Genomic DNA, 17,644 nt, shown 5'->3' on the forward strand with positions numbered 1-17,644 from the left:
CCTGGTTTCTTCGGAGACGCAGCTGTCAGAGCTGTCGCCAAGGAGAACCAGCAGACGCAGTCCCAGGGGCCGAACAGCAAGGACGCAGCAGGTGACCCTGGCAGCAGTGGGTGCGGGAGGTGCTGCTTCACCACCTGAGAGGGGCTCTGCACCCACAGCAGGCCCCTGCCATGACTTGGTCCCAGGCTGGGTCAGACAGCGCAGTCAGGACGCACCCCTCGGGCCAGGCCAGGCAGGGCCGACTCTTTGCTCCCTGCTCTGACGGTGCAGAATGAGAAGAGGCGGGAGTCTCCAGGGCATGTGCGCACACGGCCCCACCCACGCCATCTAGCCTGCAGGTTGGCCTTTGTGCACAGGTCACTCTGCCTGGAAAGTGGTGGCAGGGGTGGTGGCGCGGCTCCCTGTACCCTCTGCCTGAGTGAGTGCCTGCTGCCCAGGGCCTCCTCAGCCAGGCAGCCCCCGGGGCTGCAGTGGCCACCTCAAAGTTCCCTCTGCATCCAGACCCTTCCCATCCGAGCCACACAGCCAACAGCCATGTAGCCTCTGGGCCCAGCTGGGAGCAGCTCCAAAGTGTGGGGAACAGGCCCTGCCCCGCCAGTCCCCGGCACATGCCTCAGAGACTGGTGTCCCCCAAGCTCACTGCCCACCAGGCTTGGGGAGGCCCAGGTGCTCATTTTGGGGACATGTGCCCCAGTGACAGAGGAGCTCTCCCTCTGCACGGCAGGTCACAGCCCCAGACCTGTCAACAGGAAGAGCAAAGAGTGGAGGCAGCGGGGAGACTGGCCGTCGGGGGCCCCCGCTTCATGGCAGTGCAGGACACAGCAGGCTCCAGGAACTCGGCAGCCAGGATGGGTAGCAGGGCATGCCTGCGTGTCCTGAGGGGCAAACAGGAGCGGCACAGGTCCCAAGCCCAGCGGCCAGAGTAGGGGTGACCACCGGGGTTCCTGCAGCCAGAGGGGCCCCAGGGGCCTAGCACCAGCCTGGGGGTGCCAGGGAGCCTGCCTTTCTTTGCTAGATTTGCTGACCACACAGCGCCCTCTCTGGGGGCAGCCACTCACCCACCCACCCACCCACCCACAAGGGAACAAGGCTTTGGTGGCAGCAGGATGGACCCTGAGGCCTAACCCTCACTTGTGGACCCTGGCCTCTGCATAGCGGACTCTGTGAGGCAGGTGAGTGGCACTCAGGAGGTGTGGAGGTGGCCTAGGGTCTGAGGGCAGGGACTGCCGGGCTCACCCCAGGGGGTTGGGCCAGAACCTAGCCCGGCTTCATGACCACACCATGGGGGCAGTAGCACTGAGATGAAGAAGAGTCCCATTGTCTGCCCTGACATGGCGTGAGACAGCAAGCAGGAAGCCTGCTGGCCGGGCCTGGACCTCTTGGCACTGCCATCCACATGGGCTGGCCATGGCCAGGCACCAGCCAGGCCTGAAAAGGTGCAAGGTCCCCTAAGTGAGGGGTTATGACTGAGTATGGGGTGGAGGGAGGCCATGAACTCCCAGTGGGCTCAGGACACTGGATGGCGAGCTCAGGGTGGGGGGCGGCAGGCCCGCCCACCATGGACACACGCAGGCAACTGCAGAGGCTCTCAGCTCAACCCATGCACACTTGGTGCATGCATGATCCCTGAGTGCCACCCCTCCACCTCCAACAGCCGCACACCCTTACACAGGCATGGAGGCCAGACTACGTCCTGTGAGACTCCAAGCCAGATGCATCTCCCGGAGGTTACAGGGGCTTCCCCAGAATCTGGGGAACACATTGGCACAGCCAGGAAGGGCCAGGCCTGTGGGACACTTCCTGCAGAAGTAACTGGGCAACCCAGCCCCACCTATGACACCCGCTATACCTGCCATACCTACTCACTGCTCACCCTATGCCTGATGGGCTCCTGTGGGCCTCAGGACAGCCCCTGCCAGGCCCTTGCCTGGGGCCCCCTCCTCAGCTGCTGATGCTATTTTCTATCTCTTGTCCTGGGGGGCAGCCTGGATCATTTCTTCTCACCTGTCTTCTAGTTCACAAATTCTCTCTTTAGCAGTGTCTAAGCGTGGCTGCCAAACTACTTCTGGAGTGTTTGGTTTGAAGGCTGTATTTTTTTTTCTATTTCTAGAAGTTCTACTTGGTGCTAGGTTGAAGTTTGTTTGGCCTATCAGCTTTTCCAAGCTGTCTTTGAGCACAGCAAGCTTTTTACGATCCATGTCTGAGAATTCCAGTACACTCAGATGCCTCTGCACGCATTTCTCATGGCTTTCGATCATGGTGCCAGGTTCCCCTGTGTGCTTGGTTTGATTGTGGTCTATTCAGTGACCTGGAAAACTCATTCATGAGGTGTACAGACGTCTAGGACAAAGGTGATTTGCATTTGGTTCTACCAGGAACCTAGGGAACTGCAAGTTAGGTAAACACCGTTTAAAAGGAAACTCAAAGCCTGCCGTCTTTTTGGCCAACCTGGTGGTGGGAACATGGGCTTCAGGTCCACACGAGTCATGGTGTACACGACTCCTCAGTGGCTGCCCTTCTGCCTGAACTGCCTGGCCAACCCCTTGGGGCCACGGCAGGAGGCGGGTTTAACCCTTGCCCCCACCCTGAGGGCACAAGCCTTGGGCTTGTGAGCAACCAATGATAAGCAGGGTCTCCTACCAGCTCCTCTGTGTGTCCCTGCAGACCTGGCTCAATACAATGGAGAAGCTGATGGGAGGACTCCAGCCGGAGTGAGGGAGACCGCCCCTCTAGTGCACACCATAGCTCATTTGCATGGCTTCCTGGAGTCCACAGCAGCAGTGCTCAACAACAGACATCCAGAGTAACTTCTGCAGCAACCAGCGGGTCTTAAGGAATTACCAGGTCAAAATTTTTATTTGTTCATTCATTTATTCATTTGTTCTGCCTGTGCAAGGCAGCCTCACTCCCAGGCTGTCAGCAGTACTTTTTTCTTCTCTTTTGTACAGATCTGGTTCTTGGCTTTGCTCCTTGACTCAGTCGACCTCCTACCCCTCACAGCAGGGTAAAGACTTGCACATCACTGACAGACGGCTCGGAGTCAGCCTTGGAGTCGGCCTTCCATGCCCAGCCCTGAGGCCACCACGCCACGTTCCAGTTGGCTCAAGCAGTGAGAGGCAAAACCAGCTCCAGGGCCAGGTGGAAGGGCTGCTTCTCTCCTGCCTCCATCAAATGCTGACCTTGCCTCTGAATGACCAAGCAAAACAAAGGAATAAATGAATGAATAAAAATTTTGACCTGTTAATTCCTTAAGACCTTGATACGTATTTGTGGGTAAGCAATTTTATACTATTTTATAAAACTGTTTTCAGCTGTTTGTAGTCAGGGTCGGGTGCCAGGTACCTAGACACCCCCCTCCCCATTCCCAGGAGGGTTTTGGCCAAACCTGCATCCACCACCTTGGCATGCCAACGCATTCGAGGCCCCGGCAGGCCCTGACTCAACAGAACCGTCTCGCCCTCCACAGCCATCACAGCCACATAGGCCAATACCCAGCACGTGTCCCACTGCCCCAAGCCTCTCTGCCGGCGTGGCTCTCCCCCAACCTCACTCTCAATACAAAAGGGACAGCACCGAAAGAACAAGGGAGGCCGGAATGGTGGCATTATTCAATCAAATATACAGAGTGCTTCCTTTAATATGTACACATTTACAAAAATGCACTTTCACGAGGAGGGGCGGCCGGGGCCGGCAGGTGGGCAGCGCCTGGTGCCACGGCACGCGTGGACAGTTGCAAGGGGTCTGTGTGAAGGCACTTGTCACGAGCTTCAATACTGCCGCCGTCCCAGGATGGGAGAACTGCGCAGCAGGAAGGGCACTTCTGAAAGCACAGTGGAGAGATCGCTGGAGCGGGCGTTCTGGGCAGGAGGAAGCACAGACGGCAGGCAGGGTGGACTGGCCAGCAAGCGCGAGGTTGACCTGCCGGCCTTGGGCCACGCCGATGACCTCAGGTCCCACTAACAACCACAGGTGCGCCAACAGCCACGGGCCGTGCCGGCAGCCAGGGCCACATCAATAACCAGGGTCCCACCGACCACCGTAGGTCCCACCGACAGCCACAGGTCCCATTGACAGCCACGAGTCCCACCGACAGCCACAGGCCACACCATCAGCCACAGGTCCCACCAACAGCCATGGGCCACACCAACACAGCCATGGGTCTCACCGGCACTTTGGCCTGGAGCCACAGAGAAACCCGAGGAATAAAAGGAAGATTCTGTAAACAGTGCACAACCTCTGGTAACAAACGCTACGATTTGGTGACGACGCAGACACCCTTTGCTCTCTCCTGCCATACAGCGAGTGCCACGCACGGAAACTTTACAAAAATAGCAACTATCCGAGAATACTCCATTGTTTTCAGCCTGACAGTTACTGAATAATTTATACAAGGTTAAAGAAACGTAGAAAATAAACATTTGTTTTTTGTTTTTGGTGGTTTTTTTACACAAAATAAAGAAACTATGCACATGGCCTCAGCCTCCGGGTCCGGCAGACGGCATGGCTCCCACCGAGGGCCCTGGGTCCCGGCCCAGCTGGCAGCCACCCCTACTCCTTGCCGGCGTAGCGGGCCTCATTGATGCTCCTGACTGCGCGGTTGTCCACTTTGGGGCCTGAGGCCCAGTGGCCCGGCCTCCCCGGCGAGCGGCCAGGATCTTTGGTGAATTTGTGTGAGAGGAACTTCTCCGCCTCCAGGGAGTCCTCCTCACCGCGGCCCAGATCCTCGTCCTCCTCATCCTCCCTGACGGCCGCGTGGCCGGCTGGCCCGGGCAGCGCCTCATCCGCCCTGCGCGGCGGCGGCGTGAAGTTCTTGCACTGGTAGAGCACGTCCTTGTGGCCCCCCGGCCGCTCGATGGGGTTGCGGATGGGGTTGAGCGGGGCCCACTGGTTGTTGGCGCTCTCCTCCCGCGGCAGCCGGCTCCTCTCCCGCTCTTTCCTGCGCTTGCGTGTCCACCACACGCACAGAACCACGCACGCCAGCCACAGCACGCTGAAGGCACCACACAGCACAGGCACCAGCAGACCTGGGGACCGGGGAGAAGAGCCGGTGGGCACTGAGGCCTGGGCGCCTGCAGGGCACTAGCCACACACCCAGGCCTGGGAGGGCCCTGCGGGCCAGGCGGCCGGGCCCCACCCTCCGGTTGCTGGCTCGTGGGGAGGGTCCCAGGACGGGGGCTGGGAAGGTCAGGTTGTGGGGCTGGGCGGCTGGGGCAGCAGGTGCCAGGGACTTCTGTGTTCCTGGTGGCTGGCAGGATCAGCCGGCTCTGTGCCCAGTGCCTGAGTTGCCTGCCTGGTGCCTTCCCAGGGGCCCACCTCCCGCGCTTACCTGTGGAAGAGCCGCCCGTAACAACCGTCTCCACCTTGACCTCGGTGACAGCCAGGAGCAGTGAGCTGTTCCCCCGCTGGGTGATGGCGGCCACGATGGCATGGGCCGCGCCCTGGATCAGGCTGCTGTCAGGCAGGTCCCTGGCAGGGCTGAAGGACTGCGGCAAAGAACGGCATTGGGGGGATGGCTCGAGGGCTCCAGGCTCCCAGCAGCCTGCCCCCAACACTGAGGCCCTGGCCACACTGGAGCAAGGTGGGCGCACGGGAGACGAGAACCCGGGGTCCTGCAGTGGCGACCTCACCACCAGGCAGTGAGTGGGGAGTGGCGGGGGGAGGAGTGGAGGGGTGGAGGCTGTCCCCATCCGGGCACACAGGAGAGCCCAGGGTCCTGAGGTGTGGGGACCTCACCACCAGGCAGTGAGCAGTGGGGGGAAGGGGAGGGGTGGAGGATGTCCCCATCCGGGCACACGGGACAGCCCAGGGTCCTGCGGTGGGGACCTCACCAGCAGGCAGTGAGGGGTGGGGGGAAGTGGAGGGGTGGAGGGTGTCCCCGTCCGGGCACACAGGAGAGCCCGGGGTCCTGCGGTGGGGACCTCGCCACCAGGCAGTGAGTGGGGGAGGTGTGTGGCCCCATTCGCTGACACCTGCTCCGTGATGGCCATCCCTTCTTGTCAGCTCCCAGCCCCCACCCCCACCTATGGGCCACACCCCAGGGGCACCACAAACCTAGTGCCTTCACGAGGCCACAGCAACCTGGGGCTGTGCCCCTGCCTCCACCACATCCCTGATGGTGCCCTGACCTGTGCTGGCACACTTCTTACATCTTCCCCTGCCCCTACTGCCCTTCCATCACCCAGCAGCACCCATCCATGTCCCCCACCCCCTCTGCGGCCTCAGGGCACCAAAACACTGCACGTCCTTCCTGTGCCTGGCCATGGCCTCCACCAGCCACACTGTGCCATGGCCACACCCACTGCTCTGCACACCCACCCACCATGTTCCAGAACATTCCCTCCCCTCTCCGGGCATGTCTCCACCCCAGTCTCACCCGACCCCCTTGGTATCCATTCACATCTGACACCCCCCAGATCCAGGGCAGGTGCCAGTCCCAAAGCAGGCCTCCCAGGGCAGACTAAGCCCACGGACTCTCCTGCTACCTGTGACGTAGGGACACAGAGGCAAAAACAGAGCAGGGGACCGGGCAAGGATGCAGCTGCAGGGGAAGCGGGCTCCACACCACAGCCCTGCATCTCCCTGATGCTGGCCGGGCCTAGGGAGCAGTTCCACGGGTCTGCGGCATGGACAGCGAGGGGCCGCAGCCCCAGCTGGGGGAGACAGGCCTGCCCGCAGTCCTTCCGCACCAGGACTAGCCTCGCTGGAGCCTCTGTCCAGCATAGCCAGGACCTGCATAGTACGGGACCCAGGGCCCACCCAGGTGCTGCTCCCCACTGGGCACTCACCACGGCCACCTCCACGGCACTGGCCCCCGAGGACGCCCGGTCGCAAAGCAACACCAGCAGGCGGTCCCGTGCCACAGCCCTTGTGGCTGGCAGGGAGCGGATCCCGGAGCAAATGGCGCCCACCGTGGTGCCCTGGGCAGAGACAGGCAGTGCATGGGCAGGGCAGGGCCCTGAACCTGACACCTACATCCCTGGACTGGCGCTGTGGGTACACGTGGGACACACCCTACAGCCCGCCCAGGAGAGCACAGCAAGGATGCCAAGGGCCTGGGGGGGCAGCTTCCCACCCGGCTGTGCCCTATACCAGGAGGCAGGAGTGACGGTGCCCACCCGCCCATCCTCAGGGCAGACCCAGCTCCACCTGCAGGCCAGTGGGGGAAGGAGAGGCAGGGCGGGGTACAGTGAGTCTCCTCCAGTTCTGAGCCCCTCCTGGGAGACAGGGGCCCAGCTCCAAGCACACAGCAGGCAAAGGTGGGTCCTTGGCCAGGGCAAAACTGCCCACGGAGCTGCAGCCCAAGAGCTGGGGCCAGGCAGCCATGGCGCCGTCAGTCCAGGCCCTCAGGGCAGCTGGACAAACAGGCACCCCCAGCTGGCTGCTCTCCCAGCCTCCTCTGCCACCTCCACCCAGCACCAGGCCCAATGCCCCTCTCATCTGACCCCACAGGGCCACTCTCTGTGACCAAGAGTGACTCTGCTCAGCCAACCAGGGCCTCCCTGCCCTGCGGGGCTAGGCTTTCGCCATGCCACAAGCAGATGCCGGCATGTGGCCTCTGCAAGCTCAGATGCCACCAAGCCCCTCACCTGGGGCACGTGGTCACGGTTGAAACGCAAGGTGAGGCGGGCACAGTTATTGTCCAGGTGGCCGGAGCGTGGCAGGCAGGGGGTGCTTGGTGGCTCTTCTGCGCCGCACTCCCCCCAGGCCTCACAGGGTGGTCGCAGACACTGGCCTGGGGCCTTCTCCAGGCACCTTTGCCCCAGCGGGCACTGGGCGCTCAGGGCCTCGGGCTGGCCGGCCAGCAGACAAGGCTTCCATCCGCACCACACCTGGGCAGGCACGCACAGGAGGGTCAGGCGCAGGCACACAGATGAGAACCCATAGGCAGGCACGGGCCCCATGCCAGGGAGGGATACCGCCCAAGTCTGTGAGCCCCAGGGCCCAGCCCACCCCCTACCCAGGGCTCCCAGGGAGGCAGGCCAAGCCCGACATCAGAAAGGGCAGGCGGAGCAAGGCAGGACCCAGACCAGGCCTATTTTCCCAACTGCACATCGAAGCATGGGGCCTGACTGAGCTCCCTCCTCTCTGGGTGTCCCTGAGGGCAGACGGCTCTCAGTCCATCCGGACCCCAGCACCCGCCTCCTGATCTCACAGAGTGGTCAGGGTCAGCGTGCACCAGCCTCGGGTAGGGCAGGGCGGCTCACGGGCTGCCCTCACCTTGCTGCAGTCACGGCGGCCATCCAGGCAGCGGCAGCTGTTGCAGTCTTCCACCCAGGAGCTTCCGTGTGGGAACGGAGTGCCCCGGGACCAGCAGGACCTCCCGAACCCGATCACTGTGGGGAGAAGGGTCTCGAGGGTCAGCAGTGGGCATCTGGCCCTCGGGGCTGGGTGTCACCCATGCCCCCCAACCCGCCCCAACCCAGGGCAATCACACGGGGCCTACCTTCCTGGCACCGGGGGCCGGCTCGGCCGGGTGGGCAGCTACAGCGATACCCGTTGATCTCATCCACACACGTGGCCCCGTAGGCACAGGGTGAGGACTGGCACTCGTCAATGTCTGCAGGGAGAGCCACCGCTGCTCAGTGCAGTGAGGCCAACGCCCACCCGCAGGACCGGCATGGCCTAGGGCAGCGGGGAGCCAGTGGCACACAGGCGCAAGCCCCAGGACGAGGAGGAGCAGCCCCTGCCCCCGAGCCCAAGCTGCTGCCTGCCTGAGGCCTTCCTGAGCCCAGCCTGACCCTGGCCCAACAGCACCCTCCTCTGTCTGCTTCTGCAGTGGGCCTGTCCCATCCTGGATTAGCCCCAGCTGCTGCGTCGGACCAGCCAAGCGGTGCTGGACAGACAGCTGGGCCAACACCCAGGGATGACAGCCCTGCGGCCACAGAGGAGCCCACGTCAGGCTGCATGCTCCAACCCCCACGGCTCCCTGGGCCCCGGACTGGTCCCCCAGGCTGGGGCTCCCCACTTAATCACTTGGCAGGGTACACCGCAGGAACCCCACAGGGCACAGACATGTGGGGAAACTGAGGCTCAGAAGAGAGGCAGGAAGTGGTTGTGGCCACACTGCCCTTCAAGGGACGTGGACGTTGATGTCCCCAGACTCCTGACACCGCGGCTGGGCTGAGGGGCTCCCAGGGCTGGGGCTGTCTGGCCACTCACTGATGCGGCAGTCAGGCCCCGCAAAGCCAGGTGCACACTCGCAGCGGAACCAGTTGACGCCGTCAACACAGATGCCGCCATTGTAGCTGCAGAGCAGAGGGTGGGCATCAGGTGGCCCCCCGTGGTATGCCAAGTCCCACCCACCCCTGCTGTGGCCCCCAGGGTGCCACTCACCAAGGCAGAGGGTTGCAGTCGTTGGTATCTGGTTTGGGAGAAGAGAAGGCAGGGGATCAGTACCCACCCCCCAAGCGTGCCAGGCACTGTCCAGGCTGGCTTGGCGTGATCAGGCTGTGGGGCTGCGGAGGGTCATCAAGGAGGGTGCCTTTTGCTGGGGGCAGGGGCAGCAGGGGGAGGGGCTGGCAGAAGGGAATGGGGGGCGAGTCGGGGGCAGGGATGTCATCTGGGTGGAGGAAAGCGGCCCCCGCCCACACCCCTCCCACACTCACTGTGAGTGCAAGTACGACCCTCCCAGCCGTCCCGGCAGATGCAGGAGAAGGAGGCCCCGCTGCCCACGCAGGTGCCCCCATTCACACAGGGGTTGGGCAGGCAGCTGCTGTTCTTGGCTGTAAGGAGAGGAGGAGGAGGGAGCGTCTCACCTGGCCCTGGGCAGGCCCTGGGTCTCCATACCGTGCCCCCAACCCAGACAGGGCAGACAGACCCAGGGGCAGGGGGCAGGGGGCAGGGGGCAGGTATGGCCCTCAAAAAAGACCCCTCGGCCCATCGCGCCCGAGGGAGCGGTGCCTGGGAGGGCATATGCCCGGCGGTCGCAGAGGCAGCGGGGGCTCCTCACCGACGGCGCAGGTGCTGCCCTTCCAGCCGGGGGGGCAGGCGCAGCGGAAGGTGTCGCCGCTGTCGTAGCAGGTGCCGCCGTTGCTGCAGGTGTAGGCGTCGCACTGGAACTCGCCTGTTGGCACATGGGCCGCTCAGCAGGCAGGTCCCAGACCGCGAGGGCCAGGGTCCTGGGGGCAGCCCCAGGCGGCCAGGGCCTGCGGACACTCACGTGAGTGGCAGGTCTTGCCCTTCCAGCCGTCGTCGCACGCACAGTAGAAGTCATTGACCAGGTCGTAGCAGCGGCCGCGGCTGTGGCAGGGATCGGGAAGGCAGTCGTTGGGATCTGGGGGCGAGGACGCCGGTCAGCGGGCGGGGGGTCACCGGCGCTCAGGGAGGGCTTCCCGGGGGAGGAAGCACTGGAGCTGGGCCAGGTGAGGACAGAGAGGGGCGGGGGAGGAGCGTCGGGCCGGGGGAGGAGCGTCGGGCCGGGGGAGCTGGCCCCGGGCATGGGGGCAGCCTGGGACTCCACCCCATGGTGGCAGCACCCCCTGGCCAGGCCCTTCTGGGTACGGGGCCTGCCGCACCCAGACAGTGGTCCATCTCAGGGTGATGAGGGGCCCACAGGGGTGGAGGCACAGGCCGTGTGGGCGGGTGCTGGAACACTCACTGGTGTCGCAGAGCTCGCCCTCCCAGCCGCTGGGGCAGAAGCAGCGGAAGGCGTCCACCTCGTCGATGCATGTGCCCCCATTGCGGCAGGGCTGGCCCAGGCAGTCGTCAATGTCTGCAGAGGCGAGTGGGGTGAGCCAGGGCCTCAGGCCAGCCCAGCCCCACCATCAGCCCGCCGTTCGCAGCCACTCACTCTCATGGCAGTAGGTGCCAGTAAAGCCACTGTCACAGATGCAGGAAAAGTTGCCCCCTGGCTGGCTGACGCAGCGTCCATGGGGGCCACACACGCCGGAGGCTGCTGTGCCAGGCATCCCAGGCCCCGCGTCTGACCCGCAGCCATCGATCACTATGGCAGGCAGTACAGTCAGGAGTCAGGCCCGCCCCTGCCCCACCACCTCCCCCACCACCCCATGCTGCACCCAGCACCTCTGCAGGCCCCGCCAGGGCACGGCTCGCGGGGCACAGAGCAGTTCTTGCCACCAAAGTCATCAGGGCAGGAGCAGTAATAGTCACCCTCCAGGTTATAGCAGCGAGCGCCGTTCCGGCAGGGGCTTGGCTCACAAAGGTCGACATCCACCTGCAGGGTGGGGGGTGCCTGTGAGAGCCTAGGCCCAGGCCCAGGCCGGGAACACAGGCCAGGCCTCTGTCCATACGAAGGTAGATCCCTGGGAACCCCCAGGCCCCTCCGCCCTGGGCCTAACAGTGCCAGCCAGAGCCCAAGACCCCTGCCCATCTGAGACTGCCCAGGCCTTGTCAGCTGAACGCAGATACCTGTGGGCCCCCACCCCCACCTCCACTGCAGCCCAGCTTCCTCAGTGTCCTTCGGGAGGAGTGTGGCCTTGGCCCCTGCTGCTGGCAGGAAGGACGGCTCCTGAGCCCCTCACACACTGCCTGGCCACCCTCAGAGCCAAGACTGTGGGTCTTTTCCAGGGCCAGCCACTGCCATGCTTGCAGGTCCTGAGGTCAGACCCCTGCCCTGGGCCCCAAGAAGCCCTCTGGACAGGAGGCCCATCCTCTGCACCAAGGCCAGGGCAGGATTGCGGGCGGCCAAGGGTGGTAGGGAGGTGGGTGGGGGGAGACAGGGAAAAAGGGGAGGTAAGGGGAGGGGGTGGTAGGGAGGCAGGTAATGGGGAGGCAGGGTTGGGGGAGGTGGGGAAGGGGGTGGTAGGGAGGTGGGTGGGGGGAGGCAGGGTTGGGGGAGGTGGGGAAGGGGGTGGTAGGGAGGTGGGTGGGGGGAGGCAGGGTTGGGGGAGGTGGGGAAGGGGGTGGTAGGGAGGTGGGTGGGGGGAGGCAGGGTTGGGGGAGGTGGGGAAGGGGGTGGTAGGGAGGTGGGTGGGGGGAGGCAGGGTTGGGGGAGGTGGGGAAGGGGGTGGTAGGGAGGTGGGTGGGGGGAGGCAGGGTTGGGGGAGGTTGGGGAGGGGTGATAGGGAGGTGGGTGGGGGGAGGCAGGGTTAGGGGAGGTGGGGAAGGGGGAGGTGGGGAAGGGGGTGGTAGGGGTGGTGGGGAAGGGGGAAGCCAGGTTACTTTGGAGGCAGGGGGGAAGGGGAGGTTGGGGGAGGGGGTCCAGTACCAACAGATAGTCAGAGGGAGGCGAGAGCATCAGCCCTAAGAGAGATGCCCACTCCGACCCAGGACTCACCTATGACAGGTGTATACCTCTCCACCATCAGGCACCCACCCTTCCCCATGTGCTCTGCCCACCAGAGCCCCCTGCCCTCCAGTCCCGAGGGAGTGCACAGATGGACAGATAGGCCTGGGCAGCCAGCAGCCCAGGGGCTCCTAGCCCAGGCCACCAGGAAGCCCATCACAACAAGCAATGGCCACAGGGGGCCAAGCCTGGTGACCTGTGACAGCCCCGCCTGCCCACCTGGCACCCAGTGGAGAGCTGAGCCTGGGACACCTTGGGGACAACTTCCCCTGCAGCACCCCTGGGTCACTCAGGCCCCATGGTCAGGGGACGAGGCCTGCCCTACAGCTCCCAGAGCAGCAGGTGGGGCAGGGTGACCAGGCAGACCTCACCTCACAGAGAGGCCCAGAGAAGCCCTGGGGGCAGTGGCAGTGGAAGCCGTCGGCCAGGTCCTCGCAGAGGCCGCCGCTGTGGCAGGGGCTGCTGGCACACTCGTCTCGTTCCAGCTCGCAATGCCGGCCTCCGAAGCCCCGTGGGCACACACACTGGTACCCGTTCACCAGGTCCTGGGCGGGCCAGCCAGGTGAGCCTCCCGCAGGCACCCTGACGGCCCCACAGCACCCACGCCACACACCCTCCTGGCCCCGCCTCACCTTGCAGGTGCCCCCGTGCTGACACTGCCCGCGACAGTCGTTGACGTCTGGGGGCAGAGGAGCAGGGTCAGAGGTGGGGTCCCATGTGCCTCGGCCCACCCGCCGGCGCCCACCCCCCATACTGACTGATATGGCAGTTGATGCCCTTCCAGCCCGGGATGCAATCACAGTAATAGCCGCCAATCAGGTTTTTGCAAGAAAAAGCGTTAAGGCACGGCTTCCCTTCACACTCATTGGCGTCTGTGAAAGAGACAAGGGGGAGCCGTGGGGCTCGGGCCCTGCCTGCCCCCTGCAGCACCGGCACCTGGCACCCGCAGCCCAGCGGCACCCGCAGCCCAGCAGCCCCAGCAGCCCCAGCAGCCCCCGCAGCCCGCATGCGCGGCCCACGTTCCCGTGCACTCGCTCGGAGCCCTTACCCAGCTGGCAGGTGGCCCCCACCCACTGCTCGGGGCAAATGCACTCGAAGCCGTCCACCTGGTCCACACAGGTGCCACCGGCCGCACACGGGTTCGAGGCACACTCATCGATGTCTGCAGAGAGTGGAGAAAGGTGGGGCCCTGGCAGTGTGAGCCGTGGGAATAAGGTCCCCATGGGCAGGTGGCGCCGCAAGCCTGGGTCTTCCTGCCATTTGTCCTCGCCAAGCCAGCCGCAGCCACACGTGTGGACTTGACCATTGCACCCCATCCCCGGCGAGTTGCCCCACTCCCAGACCCCTACTGATACTAGGCAGGAGTCCCCTACTCACGTGCAGACACTCACCAAGGGCACAGGTGGGCCCGCTCCAGCCCGATGGGCAGTGGCATTCGAAGCCGGACGGCACCTCATGGCAAGAGCCCCCGTTGGCACACGGGTTGGAGGTGCAGGCGTGCTCAGCTGTAGAACCGCGGGGAGGGGGCAGAGCTGGCAGCCAGGCCCCCAGCTTTCCACAAGCACTCCTCCCCAAGCCCACAGGTTCCCAAGCTGGGGGTCAGGGGCCCACCACACAGGACGCCAGAGGGATGGGGCCTGACCGGCTCCCCAGGGAACCAGTCCCTGCCTGGCCAGAATTTGGGTGGCCAGCCCCCCACGTACCCTTCTCACAGTTCCTGCCCGAGTAGCCGTCAGGGCAGGTGCAGCGGTATTGGTCGGGCTCGGCGTTGATGCACGTGCCTCCGTTGGTGCAGGGGTGGTGGCTGCCACAGTAGTTCAGGTCTGGGGGCAGGGGTGGGATGCTCAGGGGAAAAGCCGGCCCGGCCCCCGCTCCCCCACAACCCACGCTTCGATGGCAGAGCATTAGGCCTGCCGCCCCTACCACTACCTTTGTCGCAGAGCAGGCCGCCCCAGTTGGTCTCACAGTTGCACTGCCAGGGCTCCACACAACTGCCATGCACGCAGCCGGGGTAGGGAACACACTCATCGCAGAACCTCCCTTGCCAGCCGTAGCTGCACCTGGGGGAAGAAGGAGGGGCGCAAGACCCAGTGAGCTGTGGCGCCTGAAAGGGTGGCAGGGGAGCCAGGCACAGTCACCCACGCCACACCCAGGGCCGGCGGGCGGCCTCAGGCCTTTGAACTGGAGCAGCCCCAGCCAGGCAGGGGTTGCGGCCCCGCCGGCCAGCCCCACTGTCACGGGCACTCCCGGCCGCTGGCTGCCGACGGTCAGCCCCAGCTGTCCCGTCACTCCTCCCTGAGCTATTTTGGGATTCACCCGTGAGCTGGGCCCCGAGAGCAGGCACCAGGAAAGGAAGGCCCTGCCGGGACCCCGGGGATGAGAATGCCGGCTCGGGCTCACAAGGTGCTGCCAGGGCTGGGCGACACCAGGGGCTGGGTAGGCCGGCGGGCAGCAGGGGAGCGCTCCTGGCTCTGCCTCGGCCATGTGGCCCTGGGCACAGCACGTGCCCTCACCCCTACCTCAAAGGCAGTCATTTCGCTCGCTCCCAGTAAAGTCCCACAAGGCACCCATCTCACAGATGGGGCTACTGAGGCCCACAGGCTGGCCGGGGCCAGCCCTACTCAGGGTAGTTCCTGACTCTGCAGGAGCTCCAGCTGCACCCCCAGCTGCACCCCCCAGGACACAACCACCAGGACTCGCCCTGCCCCAGGCTATCGGCCAACGTCCTGTCTTGGGAGTCCCCCAGGAGAGGGCAGGTGGCCAGGGTAGAACATGGCCTGACTTGAGGGTGCCTCCGTCAGGGGAGAGAGCCTGCAACGACGACAACCCAAGGCCCAGCGGGCTGCCATCCAGGCCCTGCCAGGACTCCCAGGGGGCCCTTCCTAGAACTCTCCGGTCCTGCAGGACGGGAATGTCATCCAGGCCACGTCACTTCCACACCGGCACCCGCCACACTTTATTTTTGTAAAAGGAAAGAACCACGGCCCTTCCTGAGCCGCCCTCAAGCCACACAGCCAGCACCGAAGGCCTATCAGCCCAGTTCAGCTGCCACAAATGGGGAAACTGAGGCTGGGGAGAACGTGTCTCCAGTATCCAGCCCAGCATGCACAGTGGTCCGCCTGGGTGGCCTCACATCCCGCCTAGAATCCCTCCTCCACAGACACAGAGACCCAGGCTCAGGGCGGGGCTGTGACACACCTTGGGTCATCGGCCAGAGAGCGGCCACAGCCGGGCTCAGAGCCCAGACCTCGTGGGTCCCAAGGGCGTGCTCTCGACCCTGGGCAGGGCAGCCCACACCAGGCCCCCACCTCCTGGTTTCCCCAGCCAGCAGCCCCAGGGCCCTGGAGAGGCGGCGGCAGGAAGGCATGGCCATCTCCGCAGCATCCGGTGGGGGCGCGTCCTGCACTGGAACCTGAGCCGAGGCTGTCAGCAACAGCTGGGCCTCCCCGACAGGGCCAGCAAGATGGGCAGGCGGAGCTCACCTACTGCCCCCACCCACCAGGCCCCCCAGACTCCGGCTCCTCATCTTCCTGCGGGTAAAGGGCAGGGATGGCCAACTTCCCTGCTGCCTTCCTCCAGCCTTGGTGGGACATTCAAGCTGCCAGCCAGCAGCCATCCAGGGAGGGTGGCACTGCCATCCAGGTTGTGTGATGCACACTGGGCCAGGCGAAGGTGAGTGGGGCCGACTCCCGTAGACCTACATCTACATCTGCCCAGACCAGGTCCACCTCGTTGCACTTTCTGAGCTGACTTGAGACTCGCTCAACCTGCCGGGAATCCGTGTGTGTGCAAGTGACCGGGTGGGCGGCCCCAGCCCTGCTTGCCTCCCCGCTCTGGGACTGGCCGGGAAAGCTCCTCACTGTACCCTCCAGGCCACTCAACCGTGGGGCCTGTGGAAGGGTCACCCACCTCCCCACCTTGGCTCCCAACTCAGCTGGTTCCCAAACTCCCCGACTCCTCTCCAAAATGCCACGCTGTGTGACCCTGGGGAAATGAGTAGGCTCTCTGTGCCCCAGTGTCCTCGTCCCATGGAGGCAAACCCACTCCTCAGAGGGCGGTCCCGGGACCCCTGCAACCCAAGGCTGGCTGGAGGGCGGTGCTCACCTCCACCTGCTGTCTCTCCACCCACTCGTGCCCTTCTCTCGGGCTCCCCAGCTTGCTCACGCACAGTAAGCGCCACGGCTCAAAGCCCGTGCCCACCCCAGACCCTGGGCCCCAGCCCCTCTGGTTGCCCTGCTGACTTCTCTGCTCCACTCTAGGGCAAAGCTGCCAGCCCCCCGACTGGATGCCCCACACTCTGGTCTCGGTCCAGAGGCCTCCACTGTCTGGACTTGGCTGTAGGACCCCGGACACTCCCTTGTGGGGGCCCTTGCTGACTCCTCATCCATCCGCCCTGTGGCGGCCGGGACTTGCTCCTTGGCCTCCCTCCTCTCTGTCTTCCCCACTTTCCCGTCACCGCCTGAATGCCACCCCCCACAGGCCCCACGTGGCGCAGGCCAGGCCTCTCCCACGAGCTTTCTGGGTGTCTCCGGGGACAGGGCAGGCATCGCCTCTCCACATCCACCTAACCCCGGCCCCGCCTGCTCCTCTGTGGCATTCCTCCTTCAGGCACCATGGCTCCGCTACTCAGCAGCTTGGGGTTCTCCCTGACTCCACACCCTTCCTCCTTGATCAAATCCATCCACAAACCCCTGGGCTCCACCCCAGGATGTCTGCAGGACCCGTGCGCCTCTCCCCCTTCCACTGGCCCCTCTCCCCATCCCGCTGGCCCCTCCCCCACCACCCCCACATGCCCCACAGCAGCCTCCCCCTCACAGCCTCCCATCTGGTGCTTCCCCACTCAACAGCTACCACAGCCCTTGCACCCACCTTGCCCGGCTACAAACCTGCCAGCAGCCCCTTCCTCTCTCCCTGGTCCTGCAGGCCTCAGCTCCCACCACTGGTCTGCTCTGCCGCCCCTCGCCTGCTGGTGTCACTTGCCGGCCGCTCGCCGCCCACCCCCTCCCCATGGGCAGGGTTACCGTGTCCTCTGCCCATGCCCCATCTTCGGGTGGCTTTTGCAGCCTCTGGGTCTCTGACCCTTGGTGACGTGACTGTCCAGCCAGCCTCCCCAGTCTCTCCTCACTGTCCTCACATGGCTGCCGCCATCAGACACATCCCATGCTCAGACACGCACCTACTGCACTAAGGAGCCTCCCGAGCTCAGGGCCCGGCTCTCACAGCTGTGTGCCCGACCTCCAGCCAGCTCTGGGCGACTCCTGACAGCAAGCCTGTGTGTGCCAGTGAGGATGTGAGGGCAAAGGTTGGGAGGGCAAAGACGGGCCGGCGGCACACTCACCTGCACTCCCCAGGCACGGTGCATCCCCCGTGGAGCAAATTACACCCTTGTTTACACACAGC

At 64.7% G+C, this 17,644-nt stretch overlaps 1 protein-coding gene and 1 long non-coding RNA gene across 4 annotated transcripts in view; one reads left to right on the forward strand and one right to left on the reverse strand.

The window, feature by feature from the left end:
- The first annotated feature begins 1,095 nt into the window (after positions 1-1,095).
- LOC129526701 (uncharacterized) lies at positions 1,096-3,218 on the forward strand. The gene is made up of 3 exons (XR_008671430.2): positions 1,096-1,172; positions 2,665-2,844; positions 2,949-3,218. It is a non-coding gene; the product is annotated as an uncharacterized lncRNA (long non-coding RNA).
- A 378-nt stretch (positions 3,219-3,596) lies between these two features.
- Positions 3,597-17,644, reverse strand: part of JAG2 (jagged canonical Notch ligand 2) — a 31,939-nt gene continuing 17,891 nt past the window's right edge. For 2 of the 3 annotated variants that reach the window (XM_055361734.1, XM_055361733.1), the window contains 22 exons: positions 17,583-17,643; positions 14,174-14,304; positions 13,948-14,067; positions 13,636-13,749; positions 13,293-13,406; positions 13,003-13,116; positions 12,877-12,923; positions 12,616-12,789; positions 11,023-11,173; positions 10,790-10,942; positions 10,598-10,711; positions 10,160-10,273; positions 9,950-10,063; positions 9,606-9,722; positions 9,334-9,361; positions 9,160-9,245; positions 8,444-8,557; positions 8,218-8,333; positions 7,587-7,829; positions 6,786-6,917; positions 5,327-5,483; positions 3,597-5,024 (listed from right to left, as the gene is read on the reverse strand). In XM_055361734.1, coding sequence (XP_055217709.1) covers positions 4,549-5,024; positions 5,327-5,483; positions 6,786-6,917; positions 7,587-7,829; positions 8,218-8,333; positions 8,444-8,557; positions 9,160-9,245; positions 9,334-9,361; positions 9,606-9,722; positions 9,950-10,063; positions 10,160-10,273; positions 10,598-10,711; positions 10,790-10,942; positions 11,023-11,173; positions 12,616-12,789; positions 12,877-12,923; positions 13,003-13,116; positions 13,293-13,406; positions 13,636-13,749; positions 13,948-14,067; positions 14,174-14,304; positions 17,583-17,643 — 2,990 coding nt within the window. In that variant the 3' untranslated portion in view covers positions 3,597-4,548. The remainder of the gene's footprint in view (positions 5,025-5,326; positions 5,484-6,785; positions 6,918-7,586; positions 7,830-8,217; positions 8,334-8,443; positions 8,558-9,159; positions 9,246-9,333; positions 9,362-9,605; positions 9,723-9,949; positions 10,064-10,159; positions 10,274-10,597; positions 10,712-10,789; positions 10,943-11,022; positions 11,174-12,615; positions 12,790-12,876; positions 12,924-13,002; positions 13,117-13,292; positions 13,407-13,635; positions 13,750-13,947; positions 14,068-14,173; positions 14,305-17,582; position 17,644) is intronic. The other variant, XM_055361735.1, reaches the window with a different exon arrangement.

The sequence above is a fragment of the Gorilla gorilla genome, chromosome 15, assembly GCF_029281585.2.
Source record: "Gorilla gorilla gorilla isolate KB3781 chromosome 15, NHGRI_mGorGor1-v2.1_pri, whole genome shotgun sequence".
Classification (NCBI taxonomy): domain Eukaryota; kingdom Metazoa; phylum Chordata; class Mammalia; order Primates; family Hominidae; genus Gorilla; species Gorilla gorilla.